The sequence below is a fragment of the Nipponia nippon genome, unplaced genomic scaffold (genome assembly GCF_047370975.1).
Source record: "Nipponia nippon isolate SJK-2023a ecotype South Korea unplaced genomic scaffold, ASM4737097v1 scaffold_35, whole genome shotgun sequence".
Lineage (NCBI taxonomy): Eukaryota > Metazoa > Chordata > Aves > Pelecaniformes > Threskiornithidae > Nipponia > Nipponia nippon.
This window is the reverse complement of record NW_028262353.1, coordinates 1240275-1259219: the sequence shown is the minus strand read 5'-3', so window position 1 is coordinate 1259219 and position 18945 is coordinate 1240275. Positions and strand designations below refer to the sequence as shown.

The 18945-nt window shown below is 42.6% G+C and overlaps 1 protein-coding gene across 9 annotated transcripts in view; it reads left to right on the top strand.

Moving 5' to 3' along the window:
• The window catches only part of DIP2B (DIP2 acetate--CoA ligase B (putative)), a 77039-nt gene that overhangs the window by 8313 nt on the left and 49781 nt on the right, over positions 1 to 18945 (top strand). For 3 of the 9 annotated variants that reach the window (XM_087770999.1, XM_087770995.1, XM_087770993.1), the window contains exon 1: positions 1688 to 1750. The exons of 2 other annotated variants lie outside the window; for them this stretch is intronic. In XM_087770999.1, coding sequence (XP_087627125.1) covers positions 1703 to 1750 — 48 coding nt within the window. In that variant the 5' untranslated portion in view covers positions 1688 to 1702. Of the gene's footprint in view, positions 1 to 1676; positions 1751 to 18945 lie in introns of those variants that run through there. 4 more of the 9 variants (XR_015707723.1, XM_087771000.1, XM_087771001.1 and 1 more) reach the window with 4 other exon arrangements.

The window sequence follows — 18945 nt, the reverse complement described above, 5'->3', positions numbered from 1 at the left end:
GGCAGATCAGGATGTGTTAAAGAAGGGTTTGTGTTGCCTGCTCTCCCACCTGTACCTTTAATGCATCAACTCTTCATTTAGAGGGCTGATTAATCTGTGACATGAAGAGCCATTTCAATATGAAGCACCTTTTCTGGAAATACTGTAATTTGCTCGCTGAGAACAGCAGCGAATGCATGTGTGTCAGTATGGATGTCCTGATAAGACTGTGTTCTTTGCCTAGTGGTTGCGTCTTCATCATCACCTTTCACTGTAATTACCCACTGTGGAAGCTTTGTGTGCTTCTCTGGAAACAATGATCCCATAGATAAGCTGACCAGCCAAAAGAAACTCGGAGGAGGAGAAAGAGGCTTTGAAGTTTTCTGCTTGCTTTCTAGAAAGAGGTATGAGCAAAGTTAACAAATAGTTGTAAAAGGTCACTCTCTGCCTTTCTGTCAAGAAGGCAAGATGTGTGGCTAGCACGGTTTTGTGCTGCATAGCAGCAGCTGACATTCCTGCTCGCAATGTGCCTTGTCACTGTGGTAAGGAGAAGGAGAGTTGCTCCCAAGAGCTGGGAAGTGACACGGCAAATTCCAGCCTGTGATTATTCACCATGCGATGGAGAGCCGCGTCAGGTGATGTGAGCGGGAGATAAAAGGTCCTTGATCCTCAGCGGTTCTGCTAGAGGAATAAACAGATCTGCAGCTTATTCAACTATGCTGTCTTTTTTTTTTTTCTTCCCTTAATTGAATATAAGCGGAAAATGCCTATTAAAGGTGTTTGATTTCTGGCATTAAAAAAAAAAAGTTTGTTACGTGTCCCCTAGGGGTGGTTCTAGCAAGGTACTGATGGCATTTGCTTGGATAAATGCAGGGCTTCTTGCAGTGCTGTTTATGTATGTGAAAGGAGAAGGGTGTTGCTGAAAAGTCAGATGAGTCCTTACTGCGTCTCTGAGCTGGAGAAAAGCAGGTACATTCCTATGGTGTGTCCTCAAGAACTGCATTCCTGGTTTCATAGAGCCTTTGTCAGCAGTATTGGTTCAAGGTACTCTCACCTCTTAGCACCGTACTCTTTTCCATCTTGGAGAGCACAGGCACCTCAGCTCTGCATTTTGCAAAGCTGTGAACTTTGGCAAATTGGAGAGGGCAATTGGTTCAACTTTTAGGAAGGTAAGCTTTGTTTCTTAAAAAAATACTGAACCATTTACTTCATTTCATGAGCAGTGAAAGCATTTGTAGGTAACCGAATTATAAATTACTTTGATACAGTTTTTTAACCTTTTGTGTCAATCCTGAAAAAAATACTGAACAACACGAGACCGAAGCCTGTCTTGTGTTAGCAAAAAGTAGATCTCATAATAGTAAAGTGCTCATGTAAATGTTTTTTGAGACCGAGACCTGTGTTTATTCTTAGGGCAGAAACTTTAAGCGATCCCTTGTGGATTAGAAAAAAAGAACAATTCGTATTGTAACTGGAATGAAAACCTCCGTATTTACGCAGTTTTGGATTGGAAGTTGCTGCGGTGAAAAGGGGAAAGTGTGGTTATTGTCAGTGCAGGGACAGGAAGCCGAGATGCACAGAGGCGAGGCGAGTCGCTCGCTGACACAAACCGGCAGCAGAGCTGGGATCTTTTGACACCAGCCCTCTCCTCCATAGGTGAGGGTGCGTTATCACCGACAAAGGAAGAGACTTGGAAGTATGCAGTCTGATAACTGGTAAATGGATGTCTGTACAGTGTGCTGGGAGCCTACGTGTTCTTCTACACGTCCAGGTAACCTGAAGTCTAGCTATGACAGTGGTAGTATGTTTTGGTTGAACACGTATTGATATAAACCGACTGTATGTGTGGAATTTCTCTTCTCTGCTTTAAATTCTTGAGTCCCTCTTGAAAATGTCCTGAATTTAAAAAGTCCTGTGGTGCAGAAAAACTCAATTATTGAGTCCCAAACAGGGAGAATCATGGATGAAGACAAAGCAAATGAGTCAGATATAAATAATCCTATTATGTCTTGGCTGCAGCCACACCTAGAAACCGTGAACAAACATTGCTGTTCTGTTTAGTTATTCCTGCGTTTGATACACTTTACTTGTTAAGTCCTGTTTTAAAATTGCAGCATGTAAAAATTGTGTAGAGCTAGTTGCCATTAGCGTTAAAGACTTACGAACGTTGTTTTAGTAATTTTGACCGGAGCCATGGACGCCTGTGCTAGAGCATATTTAATTTGCTCTCATATTTCCGCAAAATCAGAAAAATAGAAAACCTTGGAGTTGGTGTTGCCTTGGAAAGACTTTCAAGGCAATTCTTTTTGCAGTAGGCCTTTAAAAAAATGTCTGGCTAAAGCAGCAAACAGGAAGATGTAATTACCCTTTGGCTTTTGTGTATCAAAACATTGTTCATTGTACTAAGCTTTGGTAAAACACTTTTAGTAGTATTATAGGTTATAGCATGGAAGCCATAAAGAAAAGCATTTGGGTCTAGCAAAATCATACTTGATACATTACGATTACTGTCATGTATCTTACTAGGTAATTACTTACCTAATAGCATGTGTCTCTTTCTTCCCTCTTTCGTGGTGGATAAGCTGATTTTTATAAATCTGAACGATGCTATTTTTCAGATGAGACTTTGCAGAGAAAAGAAAAGCTGAACCCTTCTCCCTCCCCCCTTCCCTCCCTCCTCTGATTCTTAAGTCTTCTGTTGTAGGTCCTGTAAAGGGGGGCCAGAATTCTTGTCTGTTAAGTGTGGCTGTCACTAATTCCAAGGGGTTTTTAACATAGGTTAGGGGTTTTTTTTTTGGTTCTTGTCCAAACATGTACCATTTGCTTTGCATTGTTCTTTTGTACTGACTGCTATCCTTTCGGCTTTGTATGTGGCCTACGAAATGTGATCCTCTGGCTCCAAAGAGTTGTAGAGATTTGTCTTACGCACGCTTACCTGCAGTAATCCTTCTCAGTTTATCAGTGTTGCAGTGTGACAGCTCATGATATTCAAGCCATTCATTTCCCTGGGACGAGAAGGTAATTTCTTGTGTTGAACCTGATGGGGAAAGCCAAATAGAAATAAAGGTTTGTGTACTGGTAGCTCTTCAGGGGCTTATTTATGGAGGCTCACCCTCCTCTACATTGAGTCTGTAGCGAAGGTGACACTTTCTTTTTTTCACATTCCAGAGATTTAAATGGATTCAGCAAAGCAACAAGGCAGGGGGGCACAGAGCAAGGTAGATGATGGTGGCAAAGTTTTCCATGCCATGCGCGATGCCATAACTTGGCCTGTTCTCTTAGGAAAATAATTACTTCTTCTGTTCTCTTGTTTAAAATTACAGAATACCTTCCTGTGGACAATAAAATGGTGTGAAAGACAGAGACATGTTGTACGGCACTGCAGGCACACTCCTCTTCCAGCAGAGACAGAACTATCTGGGCAGAAGGATAAAAGGAAAGACTTGGCGTGGAGAACTGGGGAAGGAGTAAATAGTCTTCTATTAGAATTGAGTTTGGCTTCAGGTTATGAAAGATCTGGCAACAGCACAGCTTAGAGCGTGTTTGCTCCTTTCTGTTGCTCTTGCCGTGCAAAGTGACAACCTCTCGGTTGTGCTGGTACAGCTGCTCCTGGGTCTGGATTGAGGAGCTGACAGGCTTAAAAAAATTAACAGTATTGCTGTTGAATACTTGACGTCATGAGAGGATAGCCTGCAGAGTAGTCCAAGAAAGGAAGAATGAAAGGAGCTAGTGAAGTGGAGATCTGGGAGATGTAAGAGCTTTTTTTTCCTGTAATTCTGCTGTCAAGAATAGCTATGTAAGAATAGCTTAGATTTTCTGTGGGTGAAATGTGACAAAAAGTCTCCGAGAGTTATTGTCACACTGGAGTAAGCTAGCAGTTGTTGGATCGTTTCCATGTTTTAAAGGGATTGTTTGAAGCTGTTTCATAGATTCCTAGTTGAAAGGTAGATTTCTGCTCCTTCAGCACATTCCGCCCCAAGCAATTGCAGACAGCATCTCTCTTCTTGACTCACTAAACCAGTTAACGTTTGAGCTTTGAACATATTGTCTGCTATTTAAGTGCTACATACTGTTAGATAGGTAAACGAAAAAGACTGTGCTGGTTGTTCCAGGGAGTTACCTCATGGAGGGGAAAAGCTGACTTGGGTTTCCTGCGATATCCCTTACCTCTGATTGTGCAGGGTGCAAATTCAAAGCCGCCCTGCGTTATCTATGGATGGAGGCACATATGAAAAGGAAGAAGGCAGCTAGGCTAGGGCAGCCTGCCAATTGCTTAAAGCCTTTGTTAGAGACTAAAGGAAACCTGCGCCCATTTAGGCACTAGTACAGCCCCAAGGGCTTTCTTGGCCTCATATGTAAAGAAGATGAAGGCAGCCGCATGGAAATGATTGCACACTTTTGCATGTCAGTCTACATTAGCTCTTTAGGCCCCGGTTGTTGTGTTTGAACGCTAAGATCTTGTTCTCAATTCTCAGGATTTTCATCCTGTGGGTCTGTCAGTATAGCACTTAACCCATCTGTTGAAACTAAACCATGAGGAAAGTATCTTCTGCGCAAGAACGCTTGCAAAACCGGTCTCTTATTGAACTGCTCAGAGCCCGTATGTGACTTCATTCTGATCACAAGGAAGGAGGTGTCTCCAGTGGTCAGGCTTTGCTGCGTTACCTCTGGGAAAGGTGTCTGCCTCTGTGATGACTGGTTTCTCCATATGATAAATTCCTCATTCTCAGCTTGCTGTGTGCTGAAATAAAAAGGAGAGACAAACTCAAGTATCAGAGTAAACGTCAATTTTAAACCAGTGCCACCAAGCAAATTAGAAACGGGCACACTTTCACTCTCAAATCTGCGCTGCTCTGCCATTTCCCTTTCAACTGCATGAAAAGAAGATTTTGGAATTATTTATAGCCGTTATGCCAGTCTCGTCAGGACTGCTAGGTACAGTACTGTCTGCTGTAGCTGAGTGGCGGACTTCTGCAGACTGCATTTCTGCGCTAGGGCTTTTTTTTTCCTTTTAGAGCTTTTAACATGAACTAATCCTATCTGTGCACAGCACAATTGATACGGGTATCATGCTTCAGAGAACTGTGGTGAAGGTGTCAGGGTGTGAGCACATCCTGTGTTTGTGTCCTTTCATGGAGATGGTAGCTACCCGAGTGTGACTTTGGGGTTTCAGGAGAAATTTTGTTGTGTATTCCTCCAGCAGAATTAGCCAGGGCTAGAAGGAACATCTCTCCAGAGCTTCTTGAATAGAGTCTGGCATACTACAGCCTACAAGGTATTTTTTGTGGGTGCTCCAGATTGGCTGTCACTGAAAAGGCAGGTCAGCACGGTATTTGGTAGGACGATCTAAGCTGGGATACCCCAAGGAATTTATTTTGTTTCCATATTTTTTGTACAGTACTGCCTTAGGCTTCTAGAATGCCCAGTGCTTAAGAAGAAATGATCCTATTGTACAAGGGATATTGAAGAGAAGCGGTTGCCTTATTTCCCAAACATCATCATTTCTCTTAAGAGAGTATTACGTAGCACGGCACGAATTTTACTTATATGAAACATACGGAGTCAGCAGACAAGTCTTACTGAACAAATTGGAGGGCAGCAATCCAAACCGATGCCTGTTGTCTACAGTCCTCCTTTTTCAGAGTTTTTGCTTAATTGCAAGCTTTCTATTTGGACTTTAATTCTTTAGTTTCTCTTTCTTGGCAGAATATCTTGTCTTAAATTATTGCTGTCAACACGTCCTTAGCCCTTCCTGCTCCCCCCATCCCCCTAAATTGTGTAGTACTGTCTGTAGTGCTTCAGATTGCTATAAAAAGGCCATTATGTTTGTAGTTGAAAGCAAAGCTTGCTGTGAATATAATATTTTATCAAAAAGATACAAGCATCTCCCTGTTAATATTATTACATTGACACACTGGTTTTATAAACATTTTAGCGTTCTTTGAAATGGTTGGTATCTAGTGATGAGGGCTCCATTAGGCATAGTAACAGATGGTTCCTATACAAGTACTTTTCATGTTGTCATCTGTAGCAGAAATACTGAAATGAAAGGGAACGTTAAATTCTTCTCTCTTCAATGGTAAGGCTGGCAAGTCAGCGTGTGGTGTGGTGGAGGATCTCGTATTAGCGTAAGGTTGTGTGACCGAGGAGGAAGGAAACTGATATCTAGAATGATGCCAGATGGACTGGAGAGGGCTAATGAATCATGCTGGAGCAAGACAGTAGAGAGCACAGATACTGGAATGTCCTGTAAGCCAGTGGAGCAAGACTACAACTAGGGTGATCTTCAGATGGGTAGACCACAGTATTCTGTAGGATTTCCAGGTTTTAGAAGAGGTAGGACTCCTGCAGTTACTGAGTTAGAGGGAGAGGCCTGGGAAGTCCCTGCCTTCTTTACCAGCCAAAATAGAGGTGGAATTAGGCCATGGACACCAGATAGCTTTGCCAAGGTCATGCTGTGGAGCTGAAGCAGCAGCTTTGCCAAACATCTGCAGTTGCCCAGTGCACCTGCATTCATTTGTGGCTTCCATCATGTTTTTTTCAGCAGGCATGATGTGGGATTGGAGACCTCTGTGTCCCCAGAAATGACTCTAAGATAAGTCTAATTTAACACCCTCTGCAATTCTTAGGTTGCTTTTTCAGGTGATGCTTCTGTTAAGTTTTGTATTGGGGTTTTTTTTGTTTGTTTGGTTGGTTTTTTTCTGGCCATCTTAGAGTTGTATATTCTTAAATTTTGCTCTGTCCGTGCCTAGAGAGAAATTAGCTAGCACTTCAGGGTTTTTCCTGTGAGAACCAGAGAGTTCAAAGTCTTGGGCTTCTGTTTTACGTGAGTAAGTTAGAGGGCTTACATGGTTTTTTGCATAGTAATAAAAGCAGGCTAATACTAATTTTTAATAATAATTCTAATGTCAGAATTAAGTGCTAGTGGGAAATAAAGCAATAAAGATTAGTTTGTTGTTTAAAGTAATTGTGCTTACACCTTTGAGGGAGGTGATGCAGTTTCTCTTAGCAATAGCCAGTCACCTTTGCTTTAAATTTATTGCAGAATGAAAAATTAAAATATGATCTCACTCTCATTAAAATTAAGTAATTGATGTCATCGTTCAATTAAAAGATTTTTTTGGGAGCTTTCAACAAGTCATTCCTGGTTGCTATTAAGACCTGACCTACCAAGCATCCTTCAATTGGAGGGAATGGGGGATAGTTCTCTGTTAAGGAACTGAGAGATAAGGGAGCATCTCAACAAAATAACTACCAAACCCAAGCAACCCTGGCTGCTGTAAGGCAGTGCTACCAGCGTGCTTCTCCTTCATGGAGATGTCTGTCGTGAGGTTAGTTAGAGTCAAAGCACCGTGCTGAAGTAAAGTTGAATATATTCCTCTTAATGCGCTTGTCTCTCCAGGCACTCATCTTGAAGATGAGTGTTCTGAATATGCACGTGCAGCAAAAGTGGGACTTTGAAGGCAGCGATTCTCGCTTTATCTTCAGCCCAAGTTTTTCTCATCGTGCTAAACACAACTGTAAGGCCAATGCAGTACTGATAACCTTTTGTCTCTGCTTTTCATTAGCTGGCATTACAACAATTAGCTGTTGTTACTAGTTCACTGTGAATGCATTTTGCTGGTTGTTGCTTTTTCAGATAGCTTGCAGTTCCCAACCTGTACAGCTATAGCTTGTGTTTTTTTCTGTTTTATTCATAATTCCATCTAGGCATCGCTGTTTGCAAGAAATCTTTCATCTCTAGCTCTGGGCTATACAGGACTGGAGTGGCAAAGGAGACTTGTGGTTTTGTGCTGGCTTCATCATTTTCAGAATATTAATATTTAATTTAGGCTTTTTAAAGCTTTTAGCAGATTTGTCAAGCTTTCTTCCCTGTGGTAGTGTATGTGAGGACAACTTGAGAGAGCATTCTGATTAACTTACAATATGGAAAGTGGGTTTATTTATTTTGATTTATGACTGAAATACTTTTAAGAAGCTCATCCTGTTCTGTAAGTAACTTTGCCATAAGCTTAACCATAAAATAGATCCAGCAGTTTTTCCTTTTCTCCAGCTAGAGTCCAGCCGCGCAAATACTGTATCACATCCAAGTAACCCTTTTTCTTGCCCATAAAGACCAGTCTGTATCGTCACTCGCCAGTGAAAAACACGGATGCAGTCAGCTGTGCTGCGTGGGGAGTAGCAGGTTTCAAAGAAACCCTCAGCGGCATGTCCTCTGCCGCTGCTCGTGCTCTCGCTCGCTCCGTACAGAGCGAGACACCGATGCTGCGCTTCTGAATCTCAAAGTGATTTTGCCATGACAGAAATCGTTCTCTTCTCCGCTCAAGCCCTGTGTTGCTTTCATGCAAGCAAGCAGTGCCAGCACGGGTTTTTGGTGACAAGGAAGCGTTCGACTTTGACTTGATTAGGGCTGAAATGTGGCTGTTTACATTGCTGTTATGTGTTTAGAGGTTTATATAAATTATATTTCATAATTTTTGACCCATTTTTATGATAAATTTGATCTTGGAGAGATTGCAGCTTGTTAGCACAAATAACACCATGAAATTTTTACCTGTTACTAGAAATAAAGTTTCTTCTCTTCCAAATTCAAGGTCTTTTGTTCCAAGTGAAGAGCCCATGACACGAGGGCAGAGCTGGTGCAGGTAGGTTGCCTTTCAGTGCATGAGATAATTTGGCCTGAAAAACATTTGGACCCAGTTTAGAGATTGATTGGTTTTTTCCACTCTGACTGTGCAGCTGCCTTCAGTACACAAGCTCGTAGTTGTTTTGCCTTGTGCTCACTAAGTTCTTGATTAGGCCTGCGCAGGAGTTGATGCTTTTCAGCTGACAGCCCTCTGAGCTGTGACCGGGTCCCACCTTGAGCCTCCTGAAATCTGGTGTCGTGATTCAAGATGGAAACAACAAAGGGGAAACACAGCCGGCACTCTGGCCCCTGGCAGAGGCTGGTTTTGTTTGCCAGTTCATGTTTCTTTCCAGTTGGTTAGTGTTTGCTGGGTCAGTTGATCTGTTGTTGAAAAGGATTTGTTTATAGCTAAGTCTGTCTTTTGATACTTTAATGCTGAATTTACCAACAGGAGTTTCAGTTACCTGCTGAAAGCTGTGTCATTTCTAGAGGAACATGTTTGTTTTTCTTCCCTTTTTATTACAAATAAACCACAATGAGTTTATTTCCACTGTATCAAATGTCTCTGGGCTTCGTGGGAGCAGAGTATGGAAGCGTCAAAATCAAATAGAACAATTTGGAGAGTAACTGTATTTAGGTGTTTGCTTATCCAGCAAAGCGGTACTTGCTTGCTGTTCGATATGCCAGGTGCCAGATGTAAAGCTCGCTTCTTTTTTCATTGATATTCAGCTCTTGTGTGTAGTTAGAGGGCTGACTCATTAATATTACAACTGTCATACGTATTGTGTTAGGGCCAGTCCCTATTTTGCAGTCCTCTAAAGTGGAGACAGTGTTGTTGGAAGCTGTCCAACGTGTTCTTCACGAGGCTTCTGTCAGTGAGATTATTAGGCTTTAATCTGTCTCATGGTGATAGCTTTGCTTTTCCAGAAGGGAGTTGCTTTTGTGTGCAGATCAGACCACGCCAGAGCTGGTGGTTGGCCTGGTGAGAGGATGCCTGCTGTACGGAGAAGAGCTTACCTTTCGGAGAGGGGTGAGGGCTGGCAGATTGCCTGAGCAATTCGGAATAGCAAAGCAGCTTTACGGAAATACCGGCCTAGGTAGGCCGGGGCTAGGGAGGAATTCAGATGAGATGTTTCCTCAGCCTCTCTATCCAGGCTGCTGCGGAGATTGGAGTTATTGAACAATCGCTGCTTTGTTTGCACAAAGCTTTGTGTCATCCTCTGTTTTTTGTTTTATTGAGAGCCTCAATTCCCCACTACTGAGAATTTCAGGCAAGGTGTTGTGGAGTCATTTGTTGTGATTACTCTGCCGTTGTTGTCTGCTTTATTTTTCACTAATGAAAAATTAACAAGATAGAAATTTTTTCATGTAGAGTTTGGTTATGTGAATGTTTCACAAGAAAATGTGATCTCGGAAGCAGCTTTTTAACGAGGTTGCAGTGACAAATTTTGTAATAAACACTCAGTATTTTGGAAGCATATTGTATTGTAAATAATTCCTGTATTAATTTGCTGTCAAAGACTTAAGTTTTCAAACTAAATCACATCTGTAAGTGCAATATCTTTTTTTGTAAGCTCTTTTCATTTTGTTTGCATTCTTTTTGTCGAGCTGCTGACTGCGTGCTCTTAAATAATCCTACTGATTTCTCCATACTTCCTTCCCTCTACAAGTGAGACATTTGAGAATTCAGTTTATTTAAATTGGAAAAGGAAATACTGCACCCTTAGAGAGGCCACAGTTGGAAAATTCACTGGAAGTAGTAATTGTGGTTTTGGAGATAGCTTGTTGAATAAAATCTTTCTTACTTCTAAGCCTGTTTTGTTTAGGTTCAAGGTCCACTGGTGTCAGTATAGAAAGGATATTTGTCCTCACAGTTTTGTGAAACTGTATTGTGGCAGTGGTGACATTCTGATGCAAGGCAAGAAAAATCCATGTGTTAGGATCTTACCATTTTGGAATGACAGAAATACCTGTCTGATACTGCAACATCCTGGATAACAAGGCCAGCAAATGGAGATTGGCTGTTCCTTCTCTTTATGACAATAGCACAGTTTTTCTACTTAAAGGCAGACAGAGCGAGGGCCACTTTGTACCAAAAATTGAATGTCTTTCTCTTTAAAGAGCTGTTAGCGTGCAGAATTAGGAGGAATCAATGTGCTGGGAGAGGTGCATATTTTCCCTTGAAGTAGCTAAGCTCAGTAACTTTGTGGTGGATTTGCAACATGCCGCTGGATCGTTGAGCTGTGCTCTGAGGGTTCTCATGTTTGCTGCTGTAGTACGTTTTGCCCATTATTTTGATCTTCCACGCGGCTTAGAGGCTTTCACACGAGAAGGATCTTGCCACATCCTGCTCTCCAGCCCCTGAACAAAGTGCTTCTGAAGCAGACGTTGACTCTTCTTTAGCATGCCGAAAGAGCCCTGAACAGAAGTCGTTCCTTGCATGATCTTTCTTGTAAAGAGCATTGCAGCTGACAGAATAATGGGTTTTCTTAGGCTTGCTGGTGACATGCCAACATGGTTTCCGTAGCAGTGAAATTCCTCAAGAAGCCATGGTTGCTGATGTAAACATAACTGGAAGCTTAACACAGCCCGTACTGAGCTCAGGGCCTGAAATCTGCTTCTTATGCCATGCCGTACAGTGCGTTTGTCTTCTGCTCTTTCTGTTCCAATCTGGTTTCCCAAGCTTGTAACCAACCTGAATGGGTCGTGCTCTTCAGTCCACAAAAGATGGCCTGGTCTCTGCGTAGAGGAGCCTGTACAGCCTCCTGGGCTTGCACGCAGCGAGGATCGCTCCGTGGGGCAGCCTCCCATAGCTCTGGTTTTGTAGAGCTGTGTTTGGGATGGAGGTGGGGTTATTTTAAATTACCGTGTGCAGAGCAGGTTTAAGGTTATTGAACAAAGGGCTTTGGTTCCCACTAGTCAGGCTTGGAAGAAATGAATAGCAAAACCAAGAACAGTTTCGAGCTGCTTACTGAGTCTGCCTCCTGTCCCTTTGTCAGGTACGCTTCTGGAATTTGGTGGGAGTTTCCGCAAGTCAAATTACTAGTGTTGCACACTAATTTGAGGCTGGGTAAAAAATAATAATTGTATTGCTTTACCTTTAAGTAGTGGAATCCTACTATGGTGACTAATACTGTTTAGTAGTAACTACCCTAGAGTAAGCACTTGTTAGTGCTGTAAAATGACTGCGGTTTGTGTTTCAGATTTCAGTGCTTTGGGAAAAACAGTGGGTTTTGCTCTCTTGAGCAGCCATCGTTTTCTCTGCTGCTTTTTTCTGTAAAACAACATCCTTATGAATACACACTTGGTGTACTGCCTCTTTGGGAAAGGCAGGGCAGGAGGCATAGGGGAAAACATGTCGCGATAGATCTCTCACCTCTTTAGTTTTGAAAAATTCATTCTTGCAATTGTTTTTTTTTTTCTTTTTTTTTAGTTGATTTTTGTTTGGGGAGTGATCTTTTAAGTGTTAATGCTTTCATCAAGAGATCTTTGTTTCATCATGCATAATCATCGAGCTCATCGCACTATGATTTGGAATAGCATTTTCCCATCTGGAAATGCGTAATGACCGTGCTACCGTGCAGCGTGACGTGCCAACTAGGTTAGTGCTTGGTTAACCCTGTGTTTAAAGGAAGGTCAGAGTTGCATTTCCATACCTGGATACTTTGTGTGAGCAGTGCTGTGTTTGATCAATAGATAGGCGAACAATTGCTCTTAACTTCTTTCTTCTCCCATTCCTGCATCTTATTCAAGAATCTAGAATTTAATTACGAAAAGTAACTTCAGGTGCAGTTGGACTGAAATGGGCTGCCTATCTAAGACGCCTTTTGGGATGGTTTGGCAAGGTGTTGCTATGGCGTCAGACTTGGAGGAGAGTTACCAGACAGGAGTACCTGTGGCGGTTGGCTTATGTGAGAAAAATTGAAGCCTGTTTCAAAAGAATTATTAAATATTGGCATCTGAGAGCTGTTAAAGAGGAGGCAAGAGGAATTGTGCGCAGGATTAAAACCCATAGTGGCTTGTATTTTCATCTTATCCCAGGTGGATCCGCTGTGGTGATATTCTGATGTTTTTGTGTGGCCACATGAGCTGCTGAAAAAAAGGCTGCAGGAATATGATGAGGTGTGTGTGTGAGAGCGCTGAGAGGGAAACAGCCCCGGCGAGGGCCCGTCCTCCCCTGGACCCGAGGTGCAGAATAAATGCCAGGGACTGTTGGGTTCTATTGAATACCTCGGCCTGGGAACTGGGCTGTCGCCGATGGCTGTGGGTGGGGTAAAAGCTTCGGTACATCTGACTTTAATCAATCCCCACGTCTGTCCGGAGCCCCAGCCTGTCACTGCTGCTTACTGCAGGCTGTGGTAAGCCCAAGGGAAGATCCCGTTTGGCTTTCTAACTGCGGGTGGCTATCTGCGCGAGTCTGTTTGCAGCAAGATACAGAATTCCCTTTGGGTGCCTGCATGGTTTTGGTTCTACTTTTATTCCTGGGCTAAAAACAGGCTTGATTTGGAAAATCATCTGTCCACGCTGCTCTGCCTTGTGGAGAAAGTGCATTCTGTTTAGAATAGGCAGCGTTTGTGTGGGGAGTCTTCTGTAGCAGGGCTGGACGGGCAGCTCCTAGGAGAAGGTTGTCAGCACTCACCGCCCTACTAATGCAGTTTCTACCTTAAGGAAGACAGTGATGTACCTACCTACTGAATAAGTGCTGAATCACGGGATTGTTACTCTTGCATGAAGTTTAGTCATTTCCTGAGAAACTTTGGTTTTCAGTCTAGCGGTGGAGGGCTAGGCCTGTGCGTTTTTGCTGAGGATTAAATCCACGGGAATTTCTGCCAGTCTGTGACCAGGTTAGTCAGAGTATTATTCAGGGCAGAACCGCTTCACCTGGGTTTTTTGAACAGGTTGTGAGCTGTCTTGCTTTACTCAGCTGAGACTGTGGGTATAGCTAGTTCTTGCATACGTGTATGTGGCACTTTCTGTTTCTGCTCGTTTATATGCATTATTCTGATGCAGGACTAGTAGTATAAACGCTGTTAAGTGCTCCTACATCTAAGCTCGCATTCTTCTCATTGACTACTTATTAAAAATAGATGAAAACGTTTCTCTTGAACAGATTTTGTAAAATCCTATTTCTGACAAATCCTTGGTTTTGTGCCCTTTATAGCATTCAGAAAGGAAAATGCATTTTTTCCCCATGACAAGTTGTAGCTATTTAAAAGATTTTTTTTTTTTTTCCCTCTTTCTACCAGGATGGGGTTGCATGCAAGATTTATTATTTGTATATGGGATTAAGCTATTTATGTGCATGTGCTGGTTTTATGGGTAACATGTAAAACTTATGTGGCTGCACTTTGCAATGTAATATCTTGTATAAAGTTGACTTCAGTGACTGTAATTTTGCAGATGTTTATTAGAGGCAGTGAGCAGAGCCTGTGTTTAGTAGGATTATCAGGGTTAACAGAATTTAGTGATGTGTTTAAAGGTTTTAAGGGGTTATCTTCAAGAGTTTTTGGAACCTTTTAAAGAACATTTTGCCTTTTGTAGAGGTAGATGTTACCTGCGCATTTGTAGTGTGATTTGAGTTGCTGATGCGCAAGTGCATCGTGCGCCCTTTTGGCACGGGTAAGGATCTGAAAGGCAAAGGATTCCTGGCCTTTTACTTCTTACATACAAATGAACTTGAAGGGGCTCGAAGTTTGGCTTCGTGGTCGTTTGAGCAACTCACCTGGGGAAGTCCTTTGAAGAAACTAACCACTGAGAATACCAGGGTCACGTTGGTGCTGCGTAAACCGCGCACGCAGTCACGTGTGAGAATGTTCTCACGCCTGCTGCAAAGAGAAGGATCAACAAAAGTGTAGTACATCTAGAAGAGGCTCTTTTATTTACAGTGGTAAGCTTCCAAGCATTTTTCTGTGTCCCAGTCTTGTGAAGCCTTTGAGAACTCATTTTGCTGACCCTGGGTAGTGCCATTTTCAGCAGAAATGGTAATGATAAGTTACCATATGTGTCTTTTTTTTTTGGTGGGGGAGGGAGGGTCTTCTGCTGACGCTGATCTGGTGACACCTCCTTTCCATTGGTCACCCCCTGCCCACGCACACAAAGAAAGCTGAACTCTGTCCTTAGCTCACCCCGTTGGGTGATGCATCACATATGGCTTCTAAGATTACTACTCGTAATACATGGGCCCAGACGGGTGAATCGAGGACAGTGGATCATCTGGAACTCTGGAATGCTTTTGTAAGATAAAGAGAATCTTCAGTATAGTTTCAGTAATTGGATTTATTGTTTAAAGGTAAAACAACAAAAAAATGAAAAAGGCTTAAGGCGCACGGTAAGTGACTTGTGGTGAAGTGCACCTCGTGACCTTAAATGACACAGAGCCAGACCTCTGCAGCGTGGAAGTCTGGCAACGACCTTGTACGCAGGGTAGGCCGTGCCGCAAAAGCCTAACCTTGAATCGCATTCTTTTGAAATAATAAATGTTGAGATTAAAATAGTTTTAATTTGGTAAAGCAACATTCATAAGCCTTTAGAAAAGATTTTTGAAACTGTGGAACAGAGTCCCCACAGTGCTGGAGCCAAGTAGACTTGTACTGTGTATATAAATTAATCTGGAGCTGATCTGTCTGCGAAACTTTAGTACTGAAACTGCAGCAGTATAATGCTTGTGCTTAACAAACACAGCTTTGTAAGACTTGCTGGTTTTTCAGTAGGCCATTCATGTTCTTAATGGGAACAGAATGGTGCTGTTAAAGGGAAACTGCTGCACAAACCTGTTCTGTTGTTTTTTCTTACTGTTTGATTTTGGGGTTTTTTTGGGGGGGTGACATATGGAGTGAGTAAGGCTTTCTTTCTTTCAAGAAATCGGTGACTTTTTTCTGGAAGACTGTATAGCTCGCAGATCTTGGTATTGTCTTCGAGGAGGAAACCTGATATACAGCTTCAGCAGAAAGGAGGAGGAGGGAATCTTTGAAGCTGCATCATCATTTGGCCTCAAACAGAAAGAGGCAATTGTCTAAACTTGTTTTAAACATAGTTTTTGTGCTGAAGTTATAGCCAAAGAGCATTAGGAGTGTAAGACCATTTAACCGGTATAGTCTGTTTGAACAGACAGCTTTAGAAAAAAGGTTTAAACGTTGTCTTTTGGGTTGCTGAAGCCTGGGGTTGAGGACGTCCTAGCTCTAAGCCTTGGTAAAGCCATCAGGGGTGGGGTGTCTAGGAGTCGCCGGTCCTCCAGGAAATGGAAGAAAGACAATATCTAGCTGCAAAACAAATAAATGAGCGGCGACAAGATTTCTTCCTGAAGTGCTGAACTGATTGGTTTGATACCTATTTTCTGTGTAGGCCATAACTGAGTCTTAAGTGCTCAAGTGCATAGCTTCCTCATTTTGGATTTCTCAAACGTTCCAAACGCACTTGAAAGGCCTTATCTGGAAGTGGCACGCAACAAAAGAACGTTTTGGACTTTCAGCTACGCTTCTGGGTTTCAGTGTCTCCGGTTTGGTGTCTGCTTCTGGTCAAGGACAGGAAATCCAAAATCAAGCTCTGCAAAACCAGGCTTTGTGTTGTATTCTTTCAGAGTAAGTTCCAGGTGGTGAAGCTACAGGGAGACGTTGCCTGTCATATGTGCCTGGAGATCAAGCAGGGGAGTAGGCAGGAAAGGCAAAGTCATCAAGGTCATTTATAGGGGTGAGACCTGAAAAGCAGATGCGGTGGTGGTAATAGAATTTATTTCCTTATTTTTGTTATAACCTTGTTACAGTATTTGCTGTTAAATAAAGAGGGTAGCTGTCTGTGTTTTGGGGTTAATTTCCAGGATTCTCTGTTAACATTAAACTGCTAGAAACATGGATGTATTTCTTTTTAAAAACATACAAACATTTTAAAAAAATGCATACAAACTGCTTTCAAATTTGAATCTTCTGCTTGATACAGTCAAGTGTTTGGAGGCTTTGTTGGGGAGATGCTGTGCACTACGTGATCATTTTCCTTAATTTCTCCACTGTAGTAATTATGGTTTTGTTAGACAGTAAATGATTCAGTGTTCTCATTCCATGGGGGGAAGGGGAGCAAGGATGTTGAAAGAGGAGTATTGTCTGAGCGTAGCAGGATTAGCTGGTGTTACCACCTTGCACTGATTGAGCACCACTGTTTAGAATAGATCATCAACTCTAATTGCTAAAAAGCAGCCTGGCGTCACAGGGCGGTGAGTCTCCTGAAGTTTCAGGCTTCTCTATTGCATGATTTGAATATAGGTGTAACATCTAGGCTGATCAGTTGTGGTTCACTGGACTTCCTTCTGCTCTGCGTAAGCCCCTACCCCTCTGTTTTCAGTCATTGCTGCGTTTGTCTTTTCCCTTGCGCTCTCAATGGTCAGCACGTCCAGATTGGATTTGCATGATGAGGATCAATTCTAATTTCCTCTCGATAAATTAGGAGAACCATATGAAAAAGGAATCTCGGAATCCATTTTTTGCATTTTTCTAGGGAATTCTATTTCTCAAATATACACTTGTTTAATCACAAACAAGCAGGGCTTCTTGGACGTCATCACGGAGGTGTCTGCAGTCAGGATTATTGTCCAGGCGTTCCAAGTGAGGAAAAGTCGTTGCTCCTTGCTGGAACCTGTCTTGTTTCTGCAAACCATAAATCTAGAGTTCTTTCCCACTCTGAATCCACAGAAGGGCATCTCTTGTGTATTTGCAAGACCTGCTGTGTCTTGAAAAGTAGAATTTCTTTAAGTTCCTCTTTTAAAACTGTCAGAGGAGAGAAAAGATTAAATGAGGGGAGGAGAGGGTTGGAAGAGGGGAACAGTATTGTGATATATAGCGAGATGAGGAATTACTGAAGCAGTGCAGTGCCAGTGCCGGCCTCCTGCCAGAGACCCTGCTCTGTGAAGCTGGCTGGGGCTGGTCCATCAAATGCTCTGCAAGCGAGCAGGAAATCGGAGCTGGTGGCTCTGCAGGAGAAAATTTCTCATGTGCTGGGATGAGTTAACCTTTGTGAGCAGTGCAGGTGGCAGCAGAGCTTTGCATTGGTTGGGGCGGAATAACTATGAATTTGGGTAGCATAGTGAGGAAAATGGTAGCGTGTGGAGCTGATGAACTGGACTGTGGTGGTGGTGGGCTGTATTTACACTTCAGTCTGTTCTGATGTGCTGGTTCCCTCTGGAAGGTGAAGACATCACTGCTCTTGAGCTGATGGTTGCTGTCACTGCAGCAGAGGTGCAAGGAAGAAGAGCCTGGTCCTCCACTGTGTCAGTGATCAGCAGCTTAGCTCGCTTGCATGTGTCCCTTAAAAAAAAAAAACCAAAACACCACCGCCAAACCAAACCCCCAAACCCTAAGGATTCCTGACATCACATTTTGAGACACTAGGAAAGGTCACGACATACAAGAGTCTTATGGTTGTTTATGGCAAAAGGGTCTCGGCTGAAAAGAAAGCGAAGCTTTGCTTTCCTTTGACAAGGATCCCGTTTCCTTAGCAGGGCCTCCTCGGCATGTGGAGGCACAACCATCACTGGTTAGGATATAGATAAATATAGACTACAACTGAACAGAAACAGTTGTAGCTGGGGGAGGGCCAAAAGAATGTCTCAGCAGTAAGTGTTTTTGTTTGTAATTTCTTTCCTAGGAATGAACAAACACTAGCACCATTTTAAAGCTAAATTGTCAGCTCTCATTTGCTTTGCTAATGCTTTCTTTGTAGTGCTGTGTCTTGCATCTGTGTAGAGAGGGGTTGTGGTTCTTGGGTTGTTTTTTCAGCTAGCTGGAAGAATTTAGCACACCAAATGTCACAAAGTGTTGAATTTATGGAAGCGGGGTTGATGATTTACCAGGTTTATGTAGGAGGAGTGAATGGTTCTTGAGATTGCAGCCCTATTGTCTTGGTTCTCTTCCTGTTGCTGTAATTTATGATATTCGGGGAGGAAGTCCGCATTTATGTTCGGATCTAGCCATTGCCATTTCCTGGAGACCAGCGGGAAAGGAAGAGGGTGAAAGAAAATTTCTCTCTTAGTGAATCTTTGATTTCTGTCTCAGTGGATTGATACCAAATTCGGACTATGGACGACCAAAGAGAAGAGGCTTTATACAAAAAATTTATTCCACTCGTGCAGCGTATTAAAGGGACACTTGCTTCCAAGACGTGAGATGTCAACTTGGGCGTAACTATTGTGGTTGTAGTAATCTGATCATAATTTTATTGAGATGACTTTACACCTGTAACCCGTGCCTACACACAAGCTTTATTTCTGAGAGCCTTAGTCCCTGTGTCTTGCAGAGCTTTATTTCAGATAATTGTATTCTGTTTCTAACCTGCATGGGTGGCTATCCTTAAATAAA